General features: G+C 45.3%; 1 protein-coding gene and 1 long non-coding RNA gene across 4 annotated transcripts in view; one reads left to right on the top strand and one right to left on the bottom strand.

Moving 5' to 3' along the window:
* Positions 1–24,065, bottom strand: part of MDGA1 (MAM domain containing glycosylphosphatidylinositol anchor 1) — a 1,057,897-nt gene that overhangs the window by 208,704 nt on the left and 825,128 nt on the right. For all 3 annotated transcript variants that reach the window (XM_085610244.1, XM_085610245.1, XM_085610246.1), the window contains exon 13: positions 7,075–7,227. In XM_085610244.1, coding sequence (XP_085466370.1) covers positions 7,075–7,227 — 153 coding nt within the window. The remainder of the gene's footprint in view (positions 1–7,074; positions 7,228–24,065) is intronic.
* Positions 1–24,065, top strand: part of LOC146813779 (uncharacterized) — a 303,254-nt gene that overhangs the window by 240,119 nt on the left and 39,070 nt on the right. The gene's annotated exons all lie outside the window — the stretch shown is intronic.

Here is a 24,065-nt window from a genome sequence, read left to right as displayed (position 1 = left end):
GTGCAGAGCAAGGGTTGTCAGCACAGCCAAACACAGCAAACATGTCAGCAGGGCAAACCCAGACTGCCGCGAGAAAACGGGCAGAGTGACAGCTTGAGGAAGAGCCAGCGCAGCCAAAAAGAGACAGCGCTCTTGTTTACACTTGGTTATACCAGCATGCCTTCGGTGCCAAAACTAACAGTGAGGGGGTTTAAAAAAACAAGCATTGCCAAATCCAACAAGTCTAGCCATGACCATTGCCTTTTGTTCCTGTTGTACAGCATGGGCATTGGTTTGTAGTCATGCTGAATAGCAGTGTGGCTGCTGTGCAGCATGGCTAAAAATAGTAATAGAAAAGGACTCTTTGCATCCAGCGCTAATGCATTTTAATTTATTAGAAAGTGCATTAGCCATGGCGATGTCAGATCGGTTTTTAAAAGTAGTTTTAGTCATACCACAAAGGTGAGACCTACTGGCTTTGACAATGCTTTTTCTTTTTACAGGATTTATGTGTGTTTGGCTGAATTAAGCATATAATTCAAAAAGTGCTGTTTACTCTTCGTGTCGAACTGGAAAGTATCGGGCACAAATAATGCAGTGTTTACAGTTAATATTGGTGTGTGTGTGATGTTGTGCAGTGCACTCGATAAGCACCCTGCATCCGCCTGACTCTGTCTCCAGCTGCTATTAGCACGTGATGCATGGAGCGCAGCGTTTACAGCATGTGTGCGCATGCCAGGCTGCGTTAGGAATATGACCATATGATGCACAAACTGCAGGGTGTATTGTGTGTGTGAGGTGGCATTAGGCACATGATGTAAATAGTGCGGTTTTTACTCTGTGCGCGTGTGTCAGGGTGCACTATTCCAGTATGTGCAGCCTATGTCTGACCGCACTAAGAGCACCCTATGAATAGTGCATTGTTTACAGTCCGTGTCTCGCTGCACTGAGCTCACGATATGCTATTTACAGAGTGGGTTTTGTGTCTGCGGTGAGCACTTGATACCAATTGTGCAGGGGTAATTACCCCCATGGCTACACCAAGCTGACAATGTATATCATGATCATGAAAAAAGAGATACCTATAGGCTTTGTCAGGGTCCAGCATCTCAGTGCAAACGTAAAGATAGTGAAATATGTAATTTATAATGTGGCGAAATGTGTACAGTCACATATTCAAGGGGGGAGGGTGTCACAAGGAAGTAGTGAGTTGTGTCTGAGAGCAAAGGTGAGGGAGCCAGGAAGGGCATTCCCTGTTCGTGTGCCTTGAAATGCCATGATGGGTGCAGCTGGGCACTGTAATGGACAGGCTGTATGAATGCCTGAGCCGAATCTGTCTTCGGTGTCTGCATCCGGTGTTACAAGCAATGCCAGAGTGCCATGATGGGTGCAGCTGGGCACTATAATGGGCAGGCTGTATGAATGCCGGAGCCGAATCTGTCTTCGGTGTCTGCATCCGGTGTTACAAGCAATGCCAGAGTGCCATGATGGGTGCAGCTGGGCACTATAATGGGCAGGCTGTATGAATGCCGGAGCCGAATCTGTCTTCGGTGTCTGCATCCGGTGTTACAAGCAATGCCAGAGTGCCATGATGGGTGCAGCTGGGCACTATAATGGGCAGGCTGTATGAATGCCGGAGCCGAATCTGTCTTCGGTGTCTGCATCCAGTGCTACAAGCAATGCCAGAGTGCCATGATGGGTGCAGCTGGGCACTATAATGGGCAGGCTGTATGAATGCCTGAGCCGAATCTGTCTTCGGTGTCTGCATCCGGTGCTACAAGCAATGCCAGAGGCAGGTGAAGTGGGGGGCATTGCCAGCTTTGTGGTGGTAGCCACAACATCGTGTGTGACTGGCATTGCACAGAGTGAGGACCCTGGTGTTGGTAGCATGGTATCAGCAGGGTGCTGTGACCACTTACTGCTTGTTGGTGCCACAAAATGCATTTAGAGCGTGCAGGCTCTGAGGGCAGGAAAATGTGCTGGGTCAATGTTTCCGCTGCAGCGATGAATGTGTCGTTACTTACCGGTAATCTTCATTCCCGATTAAGGTCCTCCTCGTCCAAGTCCTTACACTAGTGAGGTGACTCCGCCTCCCGACAGCCCATCTACAATGTTCGTCTTTTTTTATTTAAACAATATAAACCCCTCCCACCCACCGCCATGCTTGTAAGTAACAAGGCCAGACAACCCTAGCGGTATTGAGGGAACAGGACTGGGATGGCGAGGACGTTACTGGTGTAATCAGGCGCGCAACACCCATTGGGCTCACCGGGCTTCAGCCCCCCCCCCCCGTCATGTGTGTCAGCCCGGCTGAGACAGCCTCGCGGGCTGGCGTCCGTCTAATTGCAGCCGCACCAGAGTACTTCACAGGTCTTTAAAAGACCATTTACTCGTTAATGAGGCTTTTGTTGTGTTTTCACCCCTTTTTACAGCCACTCTGCCTATTGCCGGAAGACTTAGCCCCCCGAAATCTTCTTCAGCCCCCCCCCCCCCGAAATGTGGCTCTAGTTGCCCGCCTGAATGAAGATTACCGGTGAGTAACAACCCATTACCCCCTCATTTGTCCCAGTCCTTACATTAGTGAGGACCTCACAAGCCAAAACACCACGAAAGAGCAGGACACCCGGGATCCATGCAGGATGCAAAGTTTAATCAAAAACAAAGCTCAAGACAAAGCAACGTTCACAACGGCAACAGCAAAATTGTCCACAGAGGCATGCAAGACGTCGAGGTGATAATGCCTGATAACAGTATGATGCGACTGCCAGATAGCCGCCCTACAAATCTCCTGGATAAAAATACACCAGCCGCTTCAGCCAAGGAAGCGGACACAGACCAAGTGGAACTCCCATGGAGTCAGACAATCCAGATACACCGTCTGGCAACCGTCAAGCGCACCTACCGACCGATCGTGGACGTAGACACCTTGTCCATGCCTTTTAGCCATGTTGTACAGCAGCGTGGATGTGCAGCACGGCTAAAATTAAAGTTATCAATAAAGCGCTTTGAAGCAGTCAGCACTGGAGCAGTATTCTAGTGCTTTTTATTTGAGGGTGGAAGAGCGGGATGGGCAAGCAAGGACGGGGGGCAGGGAGTATGGACAAGCAAGAACAGAGGGGTGGGGCAAAGGGGGTGGCAACATGGACAGTTATGGGTGGGAGGGAAACGCAGAAACATTAGTAAAAAAAAAAAAATGACACTTCAATCAAGGCGCAATTAGCGAACAAACACCAATTAAATGTAACGAGTCAGTGCTTGGTCCATTCCCCAGAGAAAGGAACAAAAGTGACACATGGCCTCTGCTGGCCATTTAGGATGCAGCAAAGCAGAGTGACACAGACTCCAACAAATGGTAAGCAATGGGTGGGTTGCAAGCCCTATACTGCATACAATACAGTCTAGCTAGCGAGAGCGCATATTCATGTGCTGTCGCAGGCTCGACCCTAAAAATTAAGCAAAATCAATTGTGATGTAGACCACATGGAGACACTTTCTACTTCCACTGAAAATTGCGGGCATCTCACACTTGAGCTGACTCAGCTGAAAAATATCCATTTGTGAAAAATCTAAAGCGGGGTGGTCTGCTTTGAGTACTCTCGGTAGCACTCCCTTGGTCATGAAAAACGTGGAAATGGAAAAAGTGGGGAGAGTTTGTGTGGCATTTTAATGCACACTTTTTAGATGGGGGATGTAGATCCACTGACTTAAATTTCAGAACCCACCAGCTGCAGGAATGCTTACAATGCACTTCCACTGACTGCGAAAGCTGTCTTTAGCCTCCATTTTGTGCCGTAGCATCCTACGGGCACCGAAAATGGATCCCACCGGCTTCAGTGCTCAGACTCCTATGTACACAGAGCCCTACTACTCCATCTGAGCTACACATATGCACTCGATATATGGACAGAGTGTCAGCGTAATCTTTCGGACATTCACTTAACATGTGAACTTTATTTGAGCAGGCCAGAAGACCACACTCTCGCCGACGCAGAGAAAAGGTCTGGTCACACGATCAATCTCAAAACACGGTACTCTGCCTCCACCTCCATTTCATGTGCGGCACCCTGGGCAAGAATACTCTGTCCAATGGAGTGGTACACTTGGTCCAGCCTCACTGGTCACAAGGCGGGTCCTGGACCTCGCAGAGTCAAGGATAGGTCTAGACATCTGCACACTTGCTAGATTAAAGTAAATAAAAGTCAGGATACCAGATACACAAGCATTGGGCAGTCAGGACAAGGGACCACACTCTGTGCCACGCAGAGGACATTCCCTCCCCAAAAATTGGCAAGTTGTGCTTGGTCATGTTGAAAATTTCACATTATTTACAGTTTCTCCATAATGTAACTAATTTAAACACAAACGTTCCTTTATAATGACCTCACATTGTGCGCACCACCAGTCGCATCACCATTCCTCTTATTTTCAAACTCATGGACTTCTGTCAAAGGTGGATTTCTTTCTTGCTTTTCTTTTTTCCTGACCTTATGATTTGATGTGAACACCATTAACCTGTCTCTAAAGGACTCATGTCATGTATCTGTGAGCTCAATCCTGGCCAGCAAGTTCTAAGACGTTTTGGCCACCGACAATGCCGTAAAGTGACCTGAGGGTTGATGCATCGATGGGCTTTACCTCTTCTGTGTCTATGGAGAAATGAGTTGATGCACCAGGACCTTCCTTCCATTGGTGAGAATAGAGCTGCTCCAGGTGGATGGTAAACCCATTGTAAAAGTGCCAACCGTCGAGTCTCAAGGAGCTCTAGGGTCAATGACGTGGACTATTCCAGAACCGAAACTCCACTTCAGCCCACACCATGCCCTCCAGTTACAGCTGGATGTGCCCAGAATACTGCACGTAGAGAGAGGATGGGCATGACCCCCAGCTCCACCGGTGCACCAGCACGCAGGATCAACAAATCAAAATAAACAAAGAAGCCACCATTCTCACACACAGCTCCTTGGCAACATAATAGGTGTAAATTAAAAACATGGCCAACATTGACCCTTTACGATCCCATCTGTATGACTGTTTTTAGAAAACGAGCTGTCTCCTTTTGATTTTAGCGTACGTCCGTGGTGCACTGAGTGAATTGGAATGGCACACCGCGCTTGACACAGACCATACAACAACCATGCCGGCAGGTCTCCGTCAGGATGGCAGGCATTTGTCTCCGTCAGGATGGCATGCATTGCGGCACCCATGCCCATACTGTCCGCAATACCTGCTGACAGCTCGCGTATCCTTCCACTTGCACCCGCTGCTCCACATTATGCACAGCATTGCTTACGACTCATTGATGCATGAAGATTGGAAGTCATCAGCTGAGGCTGACATCTGAAAAAGAATGGCATCGCCCACCCCAAGCACAAACCACAATTGGCTGAACCAAAGTCAAGACTGGAGCTAGGGCTGGCTAGAGATGTCAAATAATGGAATAACCCAAAGTAATCAGATTTCAGGTGATAAAAACTACAAGCCCCTGCATCATAGTGTCCATCATTTGCACAATCCAATGCACGTCATTATTTTGCACCATCATCATCATCATCATCACGGTGGTTGCGTTCCCACACATGCACCACTGCCATCGAAACTCTAGTGCATTACACTTCCACCTTCACTAGGACGGAAGGGGTTAAATATACCTATTATTAGTACATTGGAATGTTGAGAGCCCCATTGAGTAGCTCCAATCCTATAATGGCTGGTATGAGCATACTGCTGCAATTTTCCAATGTTTGTCTTCCTGTTTCTTCCCTTTTAATTTGGAACATTCTACCCTCAGTGGGTTTAATGTTCTAATAGTCTTATTGCCCTGCTTCCTTGGGCTATACTGGTTTTTAAAGGCCCTCTACCTCATTATACTCTGGTTGAGGGCCTCTTAACAATGGGCTTAGTCCTCAGCGGGGGGGGCTATAAGGCTATATTAAGGGTTCACTCCTCGTTGAAAGTTGAGTATTAGTTCATACCTGCAAGTACTTAACTGGTGCAGCACGTTCAACCCAACTGCCACATGCCACATCTCGCCCTAGCATTGAACCTCCAGTGACTTCCTAACCAGAAGACTGTCGGGAGAAGACCCTTACAAGTGAGGCCCATGACTGATATAACATAGGAAGCGCGTCTCTTTTATGGGGAAGCTCAGTCTCTCCTTGACGACATCATTGTTCAAGCGGATTCCTCCAAATCGCATAGCTACATATTAACCCGTTCCCTGCGTGCATCGGCCAACGGCTGTCGCAAACACTACCTGGCTAGTGCTGCGCACGTCCATTGGCCAACGCATCCCCGCCCACTCATTAAAAGTCCCGCACCGCGGCGGAATTTGCGCCACGGTTAACGGGTTAAACAACATGTTTGTGTTACAAGCTTTAGATATAGAACAACAGTCCCCAGTTCCTTGGCCTCCTGGTGTTGTTGGAGCCGCAGAAATGGATACTGTCTTCAGGCGATGGGATTCCCAAAGGAGAAGTCTCTGAACGGAAGGCGTTTTTGTTGCTGTTGCATTTTTACATAGCTTGAACTACACCCAAAGATATTGGAGCGCTTAACATGAGCACCAGTTACGTTACACAAGGACACAATCATTTTTGTTAGGCACGGGGAGATGAAGTGATTTGCCCAGAATCACAGGATGTTGAGCCGACGCAGAGACTCACACCTGGTTCCCCAGCTCCAAAGTCGGCAGCTCTGGCCGTGACCTTCCACTAATCTAGGTGTGTGTATCTGTGTTGACACTTTTACAGTGTGTTCACTGACCCCCTGGGGAAGCTCTGTTCTCCCCAATGGAAGTAAGGTCCTTGTGCGTCAACTCTTTTCTCCATACACACAGAATAGGTAAAGCCCTTGGATACATCAACCTCCAGGTGTCTTTATGTGTTTGTGCCTGTGTGCATGTTTGTGTCTTCATGCCCTTAAGATGCAGGTTGTTGCCTGCTGGTTCCAGAGTGCCTCTAGGAAGTTGTGCCTTCTGGCCTACAACAAACCTCACGAATATGACAAGTCATTCTTCAGGTCCTGACATCCTCACACAGGAGGCATCAGGGGAGAAAGAACTTCTATTACCAACAACACAACAAAATGAATCCGTACCTTCTAGAGTCTGGCTGAAGTCGGTAGCTGGGCCGGTATTGGCTGACCGCTTGGGGTTCTGGGTCAAGGCGTTCTGGCGGGTCCAGTCAAAGTTGTCCATCTGATCCTGAGCAAATCCACAAATCTTCTCGTCTTCAAAGCGGCAGGTGTTATCTAAGAGGGTTTAAAAAACCAAGGTTATCAGTGCTGCTCTCTGAGCTCCTGAACAAGGGTTCATCACATCACACTCCCATTTCTGATTCACTGTTGGTCCTGCGACCCAATGCACCATCTCAGTTTCTCAATATGCAGCAACCAGTGAACTACAGTGGAGTGCTACGTGGGGGTGTCGATGTTAAATCACAGCCTGGGCACTGAGGAGTCCAGAGACAGTAACATGAAGAGCTCTCACTGTGTTCATTGCAGTGACCATGCTGTAGGTTTTTGAGGTGCCAGACTTGTATGCATCCCTAGCCCCCTCATTTCTAACACCGGCTCAGCCTTAGGTTGACAGCGAGTTGCCCTATAACATCTTGTGTGCTCTGGGACACATTAACACCAATACCTTTTGTCCACGTAAGCTAGGTGAGTGGGTTATGTTTTTAAGAGTCCTCCTAAGGCAAAGCTCTGTACAAACAGCTTTCTGTGTCCCTCCGCCTTCTCATAGGTGGAGCCTTTTACTAACACAACTTCTCTACCCTCATCTGTTATACTAATAACATCTGATGCCAAACTACAGACTGGGCCTGCTGTCCTGGTTTGCACTGCATTGTGGCTTTCATTGGGTGTCCTGGTCTGCAGTGCACTTTTCACTGGGTGTCCTGGTCTGCACTGCAGTGCACCTTTCATACAGTGTTCTGCTTCCTCTGCAGTGAACCTTTCATTGGGTGTCCAGGTCTGCACTGCAGTGTGCCTTTCACTGGGTCCCCTGATCTGCACTGCAGTGCACCTTTCAAACAGTGTCCTGCGTCTTCTGGAGTGAACCTTTCATTGGGTGTCCAGGTCTGCACTGCAGTGCACCTTTTATACAGTGTCCTGCTTCCTCTGCAGTGAACTTTTCATTGGGTGTCCAGGTCTGCACTGCAGTGTGCCTTTCACTGGGTCCCCTGATCTGCACTGCAGTGCACCTTTCAAACAGTGTGCTGCTTCCTCTGCAGTGAACCTTTCATTGAGTGTCCAGGTCTGCACTGTAGTGTGCCTTTCACTGGGTCCCCTGATCTGCACTGCAGTGCACCTTTCAAACAGTGTCCTGCTTCTTCTTGAGTGAACCTTTCATTGGGTGTCCAGGTCTGCACTGCAGTGCACCTTTTATACAGTGTCCTGCTTCCTCTGCAGTGAACTTTTCATTGGGTGTCCAGGTCTGCACTGCAGTGTGCCTTTCACTGGGTCCCCTGATCTGCACTGCAGTGCACCTTTCAAACAGTGTGCTGCTTCCTCTGCAGGGAACCTTTCATTGGGTGTCATGGTCTGCACTGCAGTGTACCTTTCACTGGGTGTCCAGGTCTGCACTGCAGTGCACCTTTCATACAGTATCCTGCTCCCTCTGCAGTGTGCCTTTCACTGGGTCCCCTGGTCTGCACTGCAGTGCACCTTTCACCGGGTCCACTGATCTGCACTGCAGTGCACCTTTCATACAGTGTCCTGCTTCTTCTGCAGGGAACCTTTCATTAGGTGCCCTGGTCTGCACTGCAGTGTGCGTTTCATACAGTGTCCTGCTTCCTCAACAGGGAACATTTCATTGGGTGTCCTGGTCTGCACTGCAGTGGCCTTTCATACAGTGTCCTGCTCCCTCTGCAGTGCACCTTTCATTGGGTGCACCCCGTGCAGAGTTAGACAGTGCATTTCATTATACAGCAAACAAATGCTGCCCCAGGGCAGATGCAGACTCGCACCTCCACTGGGGCAGTGCAGCATTGGAAGGTGGGCCTGCAGCTTCAAACCACTGCCTCCCTCTCAGTGCACAGGCACGGCCAGTTCTTAAAGGAAGAGGCTAGATGCCACGCAGGTGGGTATAGGGAGTGACTACGTTACCCTAACGCAGTGTGAGAATGCAGATCCGAGGACCAGGAGTCAGCCACCATTTATTCTGCATTTACATTCAGCGGCTCATGGCAGTATTGGGAATAAAACCGAGTTTGTCTGGGAGTCTGGTAATGTGGGCACATAAAAATACCCCCAGTTTGTGGGTGCGTATGCCAGTCATCGCATAAGACTTTGGAAAGTCCACCATGCTGCGTAGTCTGGGTGAAGACCTCACCATGGGTCTTTACCCCCAGAGGTGGACACTCTCATGCCTGGGGCTGCCCTTTGGATACTGTTACAATATATCAGGGTCCCTACTGGCAGTGTGTTGAGTTAGCTCCTTCACCACACTGGGGAGTGGAATATCTACCGATGAAACTCAAAATCAACCCCACAGCCTTTTCACGAAGGTCTGGATCCTGCGCTTCCCGAGTAACTGGTGGATTCTTCTTTAATAACCAACAGAATAAAAATATAAACTTCAATTGGAGTGTTTGGCCCTCAACCCAATTATACTGTGTGGTGTCGGCCTATGCGCATATGGGGTTTCGCCCCTCTCCATTTCCATGTCTCATCTGATCAGCTACCCCGGCTCTCGCCCCCAGAAACATTAAATGATCCAAAGCAATCACAGCCAGGAAGTGAGCTATGCGTGTTGACCCGCAGTCGATTTCAGAGCAAAGGTCCTTTTTCAGGGCTCTGATGCTTCTCAACGCACCCCAGGCAATGTGCACTGATTCACTCTGGTGACTATGCAGTTTCTATCAATTAGACAATTTTTATGGTTTACCGTCCTTATAAGTGAGGTAATTTATAATTAGGGCTCCCAGTTTCCCATTTTTACTGATTTTTACAGATAAATACACACATAAACAATGTGTTTCCTGTCTGCATTTATTTTTGCAAGGGGAAAGATACAGAACATTCGGCTTGTTTTCAGTGACTCTGCATGTTGTTTTTGCTGAGTTCCAAAATTAGAGTGAATAAAGAGAACGTGATGTCCTTTAATACCAGCATATATCAACATATATTTCAAGTATAATACTAATATTTATCTGTGAGTGTATTTTATACTGAAAAAGAGACAATATACATGTATGCATATACAGACAATCACTCCAAAGCAAGACTAGTAGATCCCTTTCATATGTATTGTTCTTTGATTCAGGTTATTCATCCAAAAACATAAGCGCAGCCAACATGTTTCACTTTAGCAAAGGCTTCCTCAGGGCAGCTTCACTCATTCCACTGGTGTCTGCCAATCTGGATAAGGAAATTCGCAATGCACAATCAAAAGACCCAGGGTACATGGGATACAAGCATAATCCCTTGCGACTAATTATATGTACATTTCAGTCGGTACGTTCGACGCAAAGATCATGCACGCCGTGAAGTCGGAAGGCGTATTAATGAAAAGCTTTGCGGTCAGTCAATTCCGCCATGTTCGACGCAGCAATCACATGTCCTTTACCATTCAAAAACAGTATTGTTTTGTTATATTGGGCTTCTTAATTTGCTAAAACACAACAGGCGTTAAAGTATAAGTGCATGTCAGTTACAATAAATGTGTAAATACAGGTTTTTACGTATCATTTATTCACAAAACACAAAAGAAATATGGATAAGTACTGTTCAGAAGGCCAAAAACTAATTATAGATAGGTACAGACAGAAATTTTGAAAAATAAAAATACCATAAAACCAGGTGCTTTATTTATAATTAGGGCACCGGGTTCATGGTACTTATCTTTTAGAGAGTTCTCTCTGTATTTATCCATATTATTTTTTTTAGACTTTATCTGTATTTATCCATATTTAGTTTTGTGCTGAGTGTAAAAAAAATGATGCTGAAATGGACATATTTCACATTTACTTAACTGACAAATATTTACTCATGTTTGAATGTCCAGTGGCTTTTCGCTGTTTACAATACCCTACAGTCATCTGAAACCAGTTGCATTGGAGCTCAGCTCAGACAGCCGCACTGCTGCGCTTATTTCAGTTTCATTAGAAAATCTTTTTGCATTTTTTTGTTTCCCTGCCTGTCAATCTGTACAGTTATTGGCCCAGCACCCACGAATGACAGTAGAGTGTATTCTCCAAAAGAAAACCTATTTTCAGTATTTAAAATAAACACAACCTGGAAAATAGATGGGTTTCGGCATGTATTTATCTGTAAAAATCTGTAAAAACTGTAAACTGAGTTCATTAATAATAATGTACACTTCAGGAAGCAATAAGCATTTGCAATGCAATTGGTCTCGCATTTTTGAGAGTTTAAGCTGTTGGCATTGTAAATGACAATGCCTTTTATTTGTGCTTTAAAATCCAACACATAAATAAAAGGCTATCTACAATGCCAGTAGCTGAAACTCTCGTAAATGCGAGACCTATTGCATTCTAGATTTTACACACATAAGCAGACACAGGCACACACACAAGCACAAACACAAGCATATACACAGACACACACACACACACACACAGGTGCGCACACATACAAAGGCAGACACGCACACAACAGAGACTCATTAAAGAGTTAATAAACAAGCCCACGTTAAATGGAAAGGCAAGAAACTTGGTTTCAAGTCGCACACAGGAAAATTAGTTTGTAAACTGTATGAGTGCCTTAAGTCTTAGTTACGAGCGCGGGTACTCCTATCAGCCATATAACAAAGTTATGGTGAATGTAGAGCCCACCCGCTGCTTACAGTCGGTTGTCAGCCACCGCGTTGAAACAAAAAGAATTTCAGGCACTGTGTTGAGAAACAACACATAATAACAGCAGCGCGGCTGGCTGCCATGTTAAAAGCGCATTAGGCGCTGTGTTGAAAAATAATACTTAAGGGCAGCACGGCCACCTTGTTAGAACATGAAGCGTGTCAGGCGCCTTGTTTGAAAACAATTGCTAAAATGTAGAATTCTAAAAAAAACAGACGGGCGGCGTAGAATTTTTTTCTATTTATTTACTTTTGTAGAAATAGCGTCACACCTCGCTTTAGATGTTTAAAGCTATAGCGCAGTGTGCACAGATTGCGTCAAAAGTAAATAAATGGAAAAGAAATGCGGCGTCTTCCTGCTTTTTGTTCTATTTATTTACTTTTGTAGCAATTGAGGCCCGCCATGCTTTAGCTTTAAACCTCTAAAGCTAAAGTGCGGCATGACGCGTATGCTAATAAAAAAAAAAAAATGCAAAAAGAGGCGGGCGGCTGACGTTACTGCTACTAATAAAGAAACTAAATACTGGAGAAAAAAATGCTTTACTTTGTACGTGCTGGTTGTAGGAAAGCACATCGTGGGTGGGATAGGAGAAAATCATTATAGAAAATAGTGCTCACAGATTGCAGATTAAACAGACTGTAACAACGCAAGTAAAAAGTCCACTCCTCATGGGAGGTTACAAATGCAGACAAGGCGGTACTAAGGAGCGACTGCTAAGCCTATTCATTAATCAAAAGCAACGATTTAGAAAGGACAGTAAAAGGAGCCAATTGAAAAGATTGGCTGAAAATGGGCGGAAATTCAAGTCCCTACCTGAATACAGCATGCCTCGCAGAGCAGCGCATGCACTGCCCAGGCTCGACCAAAAAAGAGATTGATTAGACCTGGAAACCCAAAAACCATGAAGCCAATGATTCTCAACAAAGTAAAAAGCAAACTAAATAAAAAAGAGCATTGAGTAAAATAAAATTGCAGGGACTTGCAAAACTTTCCTCAGGAGTTACAGATCCGCAAGATGAATATTAAGGCCGCTCCTACTACGTGAAAGCCATTTTGTGACTCGCAGGACTGACCAACCATTGATTTCCGCCTGACTGGTCATCCTCACTTTCATGCTTCAAAGTTTCCCTCTTTGGCAAATCCGTCTCTGTTATGAAAAGTGCTGACTTTGCTCTTTGAAAGACTGTAACTGCACTTCCTGCGTATTTTCCAGCTCTTCCCCTAATTGGACAGTTTCTCCGCTGCTGTTTACCAATGTTGATTGGGCCAAACGAGTTTGTCCAATCTGACAGTTTTTACTGTTGTCTTTGTTTTTCATGTTATGTAGTGCTCAAACACCCTGGCGGCCTGAAAAATGTGTAAATAAATACAATAAAACATGCATGCTGGGTAATGCAGGTGCTGAGTGTGTAGCTTCGCTCAGTTTTCCCATATTGCGGGAGATTATAAAGAATTGCTGGGGTCAGAATATTACCCTGCTGAGCCCCAATAACACTTAAAAGTGAAATGTTTGGATCTTTAACTAGTGCCGCCTAAAGCACGGATCCAGCCTCGCAGCACTTTGGAACATATTTTCACTAGCGACAACTCCCTACAATTTCATCTTTCATCTTTTATTTAAGACTCTTTGGGGCAGTTTTATCAAAAAGTAACGCAGTGTAGCAAGTCATCTTGCTGCACTGCATTACAGGTAAAGGGGAGGAATGCACCGTATTTATCACAATGCAGCACATTCCTGCCTTTTCCCAGCACCAGCGCACAAAGTGCTGCCTAGCACCAGTGCACAAAGTGCTGCCTAGCACCAATGCAGCGACCCTGGCATGATGGTGCAAGGGTGCCTGCATTGCAAGCTGGATTGTTTTTGTGTAGGAATGAGCAACTTCCTTCAAAAACAATACCCTGGGGTAAATGCAGCATACACAGAAAGAGAAAGTAACAAGGAGATATAAAAATATATGTCCTTGTTAAGCCTCACCTGGGAAGGCGTAGCATTTTAGCGCATTCCCAAGTCTACCAGTAATGGTAAAATTCATGGGTGTTGCGTGTAGGCCTGGGTGGTAAACTCTGCTCCGCAGACAGAGGTCGTGGAGTTTTGGCATTCCGCGCTCTGCTTGGAGTGCGGAGTTTTGCATTAACTCTGTCCCGCCGTGTAGCAGAGTTCACCGGTACGGCGGCACCAAATTTGTTGCTGCTTAAAGTTTGTGGATGCTTTAAAGCACGCAGGTCATTGGTCGTCCTCTTTCTATGACTTGTGCTTATTATTGACAAAATTATGACTGGTAGCAGTGGGTGCGGAAGCGCACCAATGCTGCCATCCTCTGTCTGCTGTCGTCAGGCCCTTGATGTCCCTTGGTGCCTTGGGTGGCTGTCGTACATCTGCGCATTGCGGTTTGGAAGCCATAATTCTCAAATCTGTTCTGTGCTTTAAGACGGACAGAAAACTGTCCCGCAGAGGGAACTACAAGCCCCATCATCCAGAAGAAGGCGGGTTTCGCATCACCACTGCCAGGTTTCACTTTCAAATGGTTGTTCTTCACCATCTCTGAGCGGCAGTCGTGGTTGTGTCGTGTGAGCCAGGAAACAAGGGGAGCTTCTGTGAGTGATCTGTCATCACGGTAAGGAGGCAAGGGTTGGGTAGAGGAAAATATTGGTTTGGTGGGTTCTTCAAATGCAGTCAGAAAATAAAACCTTTCAACCTTGTGAGACATGTGCTTCCGAACCTCAGAGACGAGGAAAGCGCCGGCCTGCACCAAAGTGCTACAAACGTGGCACTGAGTTTGTTTTAAGACACTTTGCACTTGCCGCGCTGTGTTTGATTCCACTCATCAACCTTAAAGTATAGATGGCTTTCTATGTATCGCGGTAGATAACTTACAGGAAAGTGCTGGAAGCAGCAGTGTTTAATTATATGTCAGACCAGTTTGTATTGGCATTGGATCAATGGCTGAGCCTGACCTGCACTCAAGGTTGAACCCAGACGTCTTCCAACACACCGAGTTACCTTACCAGGAGACAAATCCCTGCTTGGGCCATGTTTATTTCCTCCTGGATGGTTGGATGTTTCCGGTTAGTTCCAGAATAACCCATGCTGGATGCAGGCTCGGAGGCCCCCCTGCCCAGCCTTTCTATTCCTCCACTCACTCAACCATCCCTCGCACACAGAGGGGAAGGAGGCAGGAGCTGCACAGGCAGAGAGCTCCCCAACAACAGCACAGTGCGCAGACACACGCAGACTAGGGGCGCAAACTGGAATGTAATGGGAAAGAAAGAGCCAGCCACACCTTCTCGCAGTCACTATGCTACTCTCACCAGTGCCAGTCTGTATCCGAGGCCAGAAAATTGCAATGCACCGATCTTTCGCATGCGATTTATCCTCCAAGCTCAATCACATCGAATCAAGGCAATCAAACTTCAATCGAACTTGAGGAGTTCCAGTGGGTGTGGGGAGGTTTCACAGATCTGTCTCTTGACACCCAGGGCTTCTTTAGAGTTATCCCCAGCTTCCGATACCAGTTAGATCAGTGTTGATTTTTTAAGTGGGAAGGAGCACAGGCTCTACCGAGTGTTGGCCATAAAGGCAGAAGATGACTGGGAAGAAGCCGTGTGATCTGATGATAGGCGATGCTCCCCGGCGCACCCACTCAGTGGGCAGCAGGCGTCACGCGGCATGGAAGAAAGGAGTTGGACCTCGTACTCCCACGGCGGCGCTACCCTCTGATGTGGCCGGAGAAGTGAATAATGGACCTGGCCCAAGAGGGGCCTCGTCCTTCCAGTCCTAACCGGGAGAGGTAGATGGAGTCACGGGTTAAATTTGGTTTATATCGACACATTTAACTTGGTGTAGCCCTACATGAGCACATAGCTTAAAAATAAAATCACTGGGTAAATAAGTAGACTGTTTCCATCACCTAGAATGCTAGTTTTCTGGATTTTACAGATGACGTTAATTGTTCTTGTTTTAAATTGGTTCGTCACGGTTTTAGGTGCAACGGAATTTCCAAATTGTAGACCTGTTACCTTAGTGCTCCCCTAGTGGTGATGAAATAAAATGCAAGCATTTCCTACAAATTGTGAGTGCAGCAGAACACATAGGCGACTACTCCGCCTGGTCACAGAACTCTGTTGCGTTTGTCAGAGTTTTTCATTAACTCCACAAATTCCGCAGAGTGAAACTCCACGAGCTCCACCCAGGCCTAGTTGCATAGCAACACCCACTCAACACCCATGGAATGCCTTCCCTTGGCAGAGTAACCCAACACAGCACTTTGCACTGTGCTACTCCTGATTTATCAAGCTACTCTGGGCCACGCAAGGGGACCTTGCATGGCTTGATAAATCACATCTTACGGGTTGTGTGGTGCTAAAGAAACGCAACCCCTCAATGAATCTGCCCCTTTGTATTTAGTTTGCTTCATGCTCTAGGTCTCAATAGCATTAATAAGGGTGTGGAATTTGAACTTACTTTTGATGGCAGACAGCAGGATGCACTAACCATATCGGACAAACAGGAAAACCTTCGTAGGCTGAGAACTGGGGGCAGCTTTTAGGAGTGATGGTCGGAAGCATCATTAGCTATCCAGCAGACAGCCCCGATGAACACACCCAGGCCCAGATTTACTTCGACTTTGCGTTGGGGTGGTGACACTTTTGTGGCGCAGTCCCAATGCAAAATCCTTTTTGGCATTTACTAAGCCACGCAGAGTTGATTAATGTGGCTTTGTGTGACCTGGAAAATAGAAGGTATTGCAGTGCAGCGCACAGTGCTGCTTTCGGTTACTATGCATTGGGTGGGTGTTACATGGATGGAGTATGGACGTTCCAGTGCGTCCACTGATGATTTGTAACACAAACCCAGATTTACAAAGATTGGCAAACCAGGGTGTGCGCAAAATGGTGGGCCTACCTGACAGAGGCGTAACGTGGAGAAAGGTCTTTATTTCTCCTCTTTACTTCCTCTTTCCACATGTGCTGCAGAATGGAAGAGGAACATGCTTCTAAGGATTGTTTTTGTGCAGGAAGGTGTTCCTTCCTGCACAAAGAACAGTCCTGCCTGTAATGCAGACCCCCTTGCACCATGGTGAAAGGATGCATGTGTTGGCCCTACGCAGCATGAAGTGCGCCAGCTCAGGGAGAGAGCGCTATATCTTGGGGAAAGCACCACTGTTCATCTTTCTCTAATTTATGCAACGCAGTGCAGCAACCTGCCTTCCCTGTGCTGCTCTGTATTGCGTAAACTATTAGTAGATGTGCCCCACAATGTTCTTGTAGACACATTCAAAATGTGCCCACTCTCAGATGCTGCTGCAGGCGATGGTCGGACTCACTCGCTGCACTCACTCGGTACAGTATGGGGCTGGTGTGAGTACCTTGTCCAGGGCTGCTTTTAGCTCCCTGTCTAACACTGATCAAACCCAATATGCGGTATCTTGTCCTTTCACGAGCTGGAAAGCTGTGGTGCAAAATGTGCACATAGTAAGCCTCGGCTTCTGCCTTATGCAGCCTACATTAAAACACGTGTTCATGAGTCTGTACATGGAACGCTAGCCTTATACAGCGACAATAAACTGGGGTTAGCGCCCTCTACTGCACAGCGCTTTATACATCATGTTAAAATGCTGACTAGGCGATATCCATTGAATAAATCCTCATCTTGATTCACAGAGGTACAAGTGGCTTTCCGTGACCTTCCTGGCTCATATGGTGCTTGTGGCAGTCATCGCTCTGGGCCTTCCTGGTCCAGCTTCAGTGCCAACCCCATTCGCCACTGCCACCCCATAGGGTGTCAGCAGGAGACGTTTCATGGGTTAGACTGGTCTATTAACCATCACAGCCGGTCAGGTACCTTCTTGTGCTGACGTAAGTACCCACAACCTCACTTAAGCACCTTGAGTAATATTTGAGTGCTATTTGCAAGCATATGGTTTTACATATGTATTACTGCAGGGACAAAAATACCTGGCTGGGTAGTCCTGTACACCCCTGCTCCTCATTTCAACATTTCTCGCTGACCTAGTATGATTTCCTGCCAAGGAGACTCATGGCATGTGTGCCCTGGCAGGTAGACTGCACGCTTGGATGCAAGTTACTCACCACCAGTGAATTCCATTTTGTGGAGATGGGCTTCGCCCAGCGTGGACCACCTTCCAGCACAAATGCATGCTGTCCCCATGTCAAGGCACTGACACCCCTGATGGCTAGGCGCAGCGGATTGACATTCATGGGTACAGGTCTTTTTAACTACAGCCCAGTGGCTACGTAAGTCCTTACAGCTGTTCATGTTTCTGCTCCCTCACTTCTCCCACGGTGTGAGATATATGTGTGCTGCAGGGTGAATGACCAAAATATTGTGGAAACAATATTGTGCAACAAGAATATAGTGAAAAAATATAGTCTTCAAAAATATCATGGAAAAGAATACAGATGGTAAGAATGGCATGTTCTAGGTTTATAATAATTGTTTCCTTAAATATCATTGTACATAATGTTGTTTATTTTAGAATTGTTGCATTATGTTAATATTAATTTAATATAATTAGTTATTTTAGGCATATGTATTATTATACATTTTTTGTATTTTTCACCATTTTTAATGTGTAAATATTTTTTACATTTAATTCGTAATTTTAAATTTAGTAGCAGGTTGTTGAATATGTAAGGGATTAGGGTGAGAAGTTATTTAAAATATAAATGATTGTTTTTTAATTTTAATTTGTTTGTTGATTACTTGTTAATGAAGTATGTAAATCATTTAATTGATTATAAGTTGTTTTAATTATTTAAGTATAGTTTGTAATATCAAAACTGTAATTTACATTAAACAAAATTGTAATTTTAATGTAGGAGAGGGTTGTTGGGTTTGAAGGAGATTAGGGTAAAAAGTTACATTAAATATAAACAATGCTTTTTATTTATAATGAATTTGTTGATGATGATGCAAATTGTCTACTTAATTGTTATGCTTATAAGTGTTGTTTTTTAATTGTTCATTTGTAGATCACTGTATTTCACAATAACCTTTTGAAATACGTTTTCTATTTATTATTTGTTTTTAGTTTGTTTTACTTATACCATTATTCGTTTAATATTGGTAACTGTTTACTTATAGTTTTTTTGTTGGTGTTTTTTGGCAGTAGGTATGGAAGTGTATTTATTTTGAATATTTTTAATTTGTTTTCTATTTCTTAGATTACATTTGTAATATGAAATGTGTTTGTTCATTACATTCAAGTTTATGTTTCTCTAAGGCATATACTTTTGAAATTCAATGTCTAACATTTTTATTTTCTTATGTGTTTATCTATTTTTTTTAAGTTTAGGAATTGTAATGCTATATCTAACCCTTCCAGAGTAGAACACTTTGTCAACTTTTCCTTACATTATAATGGGAATAATATATCTATCCAAAGCCCAAAACATTCCCAACAGTTGCTTGGATTTAAAAAGGAATAGTAAGTCTGGCCCCTCCGAAGCCACGCACTTTCCCTACTCTTGCTTATATTGCAGTGGGAGTAATAAATCTAACCCCTCCAAAGTGCAACACTGTCTCTGCTCTTGTTTAGATTGGAGTTAGAATATTAAATCTGACTGCTTGAAAGTCTAACACTTTCACTAGTGTTGTTTTTTTTTATTTCTTTTTTATCTAACCTGTGAAATGCACCGTGAGGGCTCCGCAGTCCTTTTGAAGCATTGATATTCTGGGAGTCCACTTTCATGTTGCTGTAGCACCCACTGGGGTATATCAGCAAGGCGTCGCTATAAAATGATCGCCGCTTTTGCGGCCGTTTTCGGACGAAAAGCGGCGATAATTTTATCGCTTTATCAGCAAGGTCACGCTATCGCGTGAATCCTTGCCTTAGCGCCCTTTCCCTTAACGCCCAACTTTGCATCTCTAATGAGATGCAAAGTGGGCGTTCCATCCCAAAATAACTGGAGAAATGTCGCTAACCGACATTTCTCCAATTATCAATGGGCACGTTAACAAGCATAGCGATAAGAAAAGTAGCGCTAACCTTGGTTATCGCTACTTTCCTTACGCCTGCTTTTAGTTTGACTTAGCCATGATATCCAATGGAAGGTGGATATCATGGCTGACTCTGCCCTGCCCTATCAGCAAGCTATCGCCAAACATTGTGCGATTATCGCTGGATTTCCAGCGATAATCGCACATTTGGCAGCTTGCACCTGGAATTTTATCGCTTTTGAGATAAGCGTTGCTAATAGCACGCTATCTCAGCGATAAAATTCGGTGATAGCCGGCGATAATTATCCTAGCGCTAAGTGCGCTTAGCGATAATTATCGCCGGTTGTTGCTGATATGCCCCACTATAAGTTCGGCACTAGAGGTGTAGTCTGGAGCGAAGTATAATTACAAAAGTGCCTGAACCGCCGCATGGAAAGGATTTCTGTGCCTAAGGCTAAGTTATTCAACTTAAGGAGCTTTGTTATACAAACAAGAACCTGCAGTCCTGATCTTTCTAAGGTACAGCAAGCGAGGAGTGCCTGGCACGCAATATATGAATGGCAGCACTGAGCAATGAAAGCTATTTGAAATGCCACAGCCAGTATGTGTACCAATGCCTATAGAAGGAAGATTGGGGAAGAGGCATTTAATCTGGTAAGACAATCATGAAGGAGAGACATGGGCTGCCATCTGGGTATAAGTGGAGCGATCACGCTAACATGGTGGCTGAAAATGACTAACATTCAGTATTAGATCGTGCAGTCTTTCGTTACTGTTGACTGCATGAAACTCTCCAATAGGAGTGAGAGTTTAATATTTAAAAGATCGTGATTCTGTGTACCAGTGCATTTTTATTCGAAAAAGCATTTAAGAAGGCATTATAGCCGAAACGCGTCTGCTCAAATTGAAAAGATTTTTAATGGACCATGTGAGTGCAACGCATCTATCTATCTATCTATCTATCTATCTATCTATCTATCTATCTATCTATCTATCTATCTATCTATCTATCTATCTATCTATCTATCTATCTATCTATCTATCTATCTATCTATCTATCTATCTATCTATATTTAATTTAGTACAACGGGGAAGGGAAGGTCTGGGTGATCATCTCACGTTTCCCAGGCCGGTTTGTGCCTTGCTAGAATTAACAAAGAATGCAGCAAAGGGTTGTGCTCTCTGCTTTTACGTGAACTCATGGGATGTGCTTTCTGCTCTTCCTCCATATCCTTTGATGGGGTCTGGCAAGCTGACTAGCCCTGTTTCTGAAGGAATGCTAGAGAGGGGTGTGCACTCCAGGGCATTATTAAAGGGTGTCTGTCATCACACTGACGTCAGAGGCACTGAGAGAATGGCTGAAGAAGCGCGTGAAGAGACTGCTGCTGTTTTTTAACATAAAAAGGCCCCAATTGCTCAGAAGAAGCACAGTTGTTTGACAGCAAAGAAGCTCTGTGACCGACCCCAAATAAAGTGCTTGCCCAGGGTTTGTAAATGAGTGTGGCCTCAGATAGAACTGGACTTGACAACAACCTGCTTCTTCAATGGCTGGAAAAGATGGTGTTTGATGCCCTGATTGCTCAGGACTGTTTTTAATGAGCTCAAGAAGTGTAAGGCAAAGCGGCTTGAAAGCTGCCCTGAGGGAGGCTGCCTGCAGGAGAATCCTTCCTGAGACTAGGATGTACGAAGCATTGTACCGCTCGCAAACCGCAAACGGCCCGACCGATAAAATGCTTTGTGGCATGTACATACCATATTTTGCGAGTTGGTAATCTATAACTGACTCGCAAAATAGGTTGCAAGTCGCTATTAGTAAGGGGCTTGTTAAGGGCGTCCCTTCCTAATAGTGAGTCACACTGGTATGTAGGAATGTTTTGTGACCAGGAATGCGGTTGCAGAACATTCACAGTTACCAGTTGGTGGTAACTCGTTTGCAATGGACTCCTTCACCTTTAAAAATGTGGGCGCCAACATTTTAAACAAAATGGAAAGGTAGCTTTTCATATATATATTTTTTCAATGGATCCCATTTTCCTTGAAGGAAAATGGCCTGTATTACGTAAAAAATTGCTATATTTAAAAAGCAATCACAGACATGGTGGTCTGCTGTCTTCAGCCGGTCACCATCCCTGTGAGTGCAGGCCATTCACGATGGGTCGCAAAGCAAGACCTACCTCATGAATAATAATGAGGTAGGTTATTTTCGGACCTACTGGGAATCGCAAAATGTGTCTAAGACTCATTTGTACATGGGTGTAATTTCATATTTGCGAATCGCAAAGATTTGCAATTAGGAAATCGCAAACTGACTTTTTTGTACATCTGGCCCCAGAATCGTTCTGTCACTGTCCCGCCGTACTGTCTAGTCCAGTACAGATTTCTTACAACTCTCCCGATGTTTGCTTCAGGGAGGGAACAACCGGTATTGTTTGTGCCAATCTTCAGGGGACATGTGGGAAGTGCTCAAGAACCCATCGAGGTAGACGGCTGTCCACATGCGCACTGACCTGCAGCCGGGAATACCTTTGTGATCTCTTTGTGAGGCCTTCCTGTGTGAGGCCTTCCTCTGTCCCCTTGGCTGTGGTACTATTACATACTGCACCCAAGGGCATGGCAACCCTCCCTTCTTGATGCACACTCACGGGGTACATTCTACATCTGACACAAGGGTTTAATCCAACATCTGGTGCGTCGACCCAAGAAGATCCCTGGCTAATGCTGGACCGAATGCGAGGGGTCCACAGGCATCAGCGGCGGCTCCTCCGCTAAGGCGGAGGAGCGTCGCCCCACTGCTCTGAGAGCAGTTTAAAAAGGAAAAATAAAATGATAATAACCAATGTTATTATCATCTTATTTTTCCGTTCTTGCTTAGGTACGGGGTGGGTGAGGCTCGGCTGGCAAGAGCAGGGGCCAGGGGAAGGAGTGGGGAGCACCTCTAAGTGCGCATAACGATTTGGCCAGCTGTCTTGGGCCAGCCAAACAGTCATGCACACTTTGCATGTTCTCCACTGGCTGTAATGCACAGCCTGGGTGGAGAATATGCACAGGCTCCCAGTCCCCCTCTGAACACCAAACCACGGCGCTCAGCCCAATCACAACGCTGCTGTAAGGCAGCATCGTGATTGGCTACGGGAGTCTGGGAGCCTGTTTGCTTTCTGGAATTGACTGAGGAGCTGAAGAGGACTGAGAGGCGGCGGACAGCCTGCAGGTAAGTGTGTTTTTTTCATTTACCCCCACCACCCCCTCCCAGCCACTCCCATTAATTAGTGGCCTTCACTGACTGGCATGTGCTGCCCCTGACACAGAGATTACCAGCCATGGCCTATACAACACCAGGGTGTTCACCAGGCCCTGACTTACCTGACGTCAGAGTTCAATGCCACTTCCCGCATCTAACGTAATGCACGAAGACAGAGTGAAATAATGCGCACTTTCTGACGGATCATACAGAAGAAACACAGTGCCAAGGCAGCCTCTGATACCATCCTGAATACTGCCATATTCTCTGTGCTGTCTGGGGCACATATGGTTTCTGGCAAAACGACGAAGGATCACGTATTATTTAAGATAGAAATTTAAATATTTCAAGGCAATTTTGCATTTACTGCTCTTTCCAAGCTTGAAAAGACTAAAAAAGCAAAACTGTTGTAGAAAGTCATAACCCTGCCTAGGCATTAAAATGACGGTGCAACATTTTAATTTTACTTTTATCTAAGGGTCAGATGTACAAAGCTTTTTTGAGGTCGCACATCGAGCTGATTCACTGAATCAGTATGTTTGCGCCTACAAAAAAGCATTTGTTTATGTACAAAGCCCTATTTTGCGATTTGGCATCTTATTACCGAATCGCAAATTGGGTTTGAGATTCGCTACCGAATCGCAGTGGTAAGTGTGAATGTTTTGCGACCGAAATGCGGTCACAAAACAATCACATTTTACCACCTACTTCAAGTAGTTTGTAACTCATTCACAAATAGGAAAGGGTTCCCAAGTGACCCCCTCCCCTTTATGATTGTTTGTAAAAATAAATTTAAGAGCATACAGTGGTCCCAGGTACCACAGGTTACTCTTAAAAAATGAAAAGCAAACTTTTCATCTTTCTTTTTGAAATGCATCCCATTTCCCTTTAAGGAAAATTTGCAGTATTTTTTTTAATTTGCTTTATTGAAAAGCAATAACAGACATGGCGGTCTGAGGACCCCAGGAGGCCACCATCCTCGTGATTTTTGTGATTTTCAATGGGTCGTAAACGAAACCTACCTCATTAATATTCATGAAGTAGTTGTATTTGCGATCAACTGTGATAATCG

This window comes from Triturus cristatus, chromosome 6, assembly GCF_964204655.1.
Source record: "Triturus cristatus chromosome 6, aTriCri1.1, whole genome shotgun sequence".
NCBI classification, from domain to species: domain Eukaryota; kingdom Metazoa; phylum Chordata; class Amphibia; order Caudata; family Salamandridae; genus Triturus; species Triturus cristatus.
Note: the sequence above shows the minus strand (reverse complement) of the source record. Positions and strands in the feature narration are given on the sequence as shown.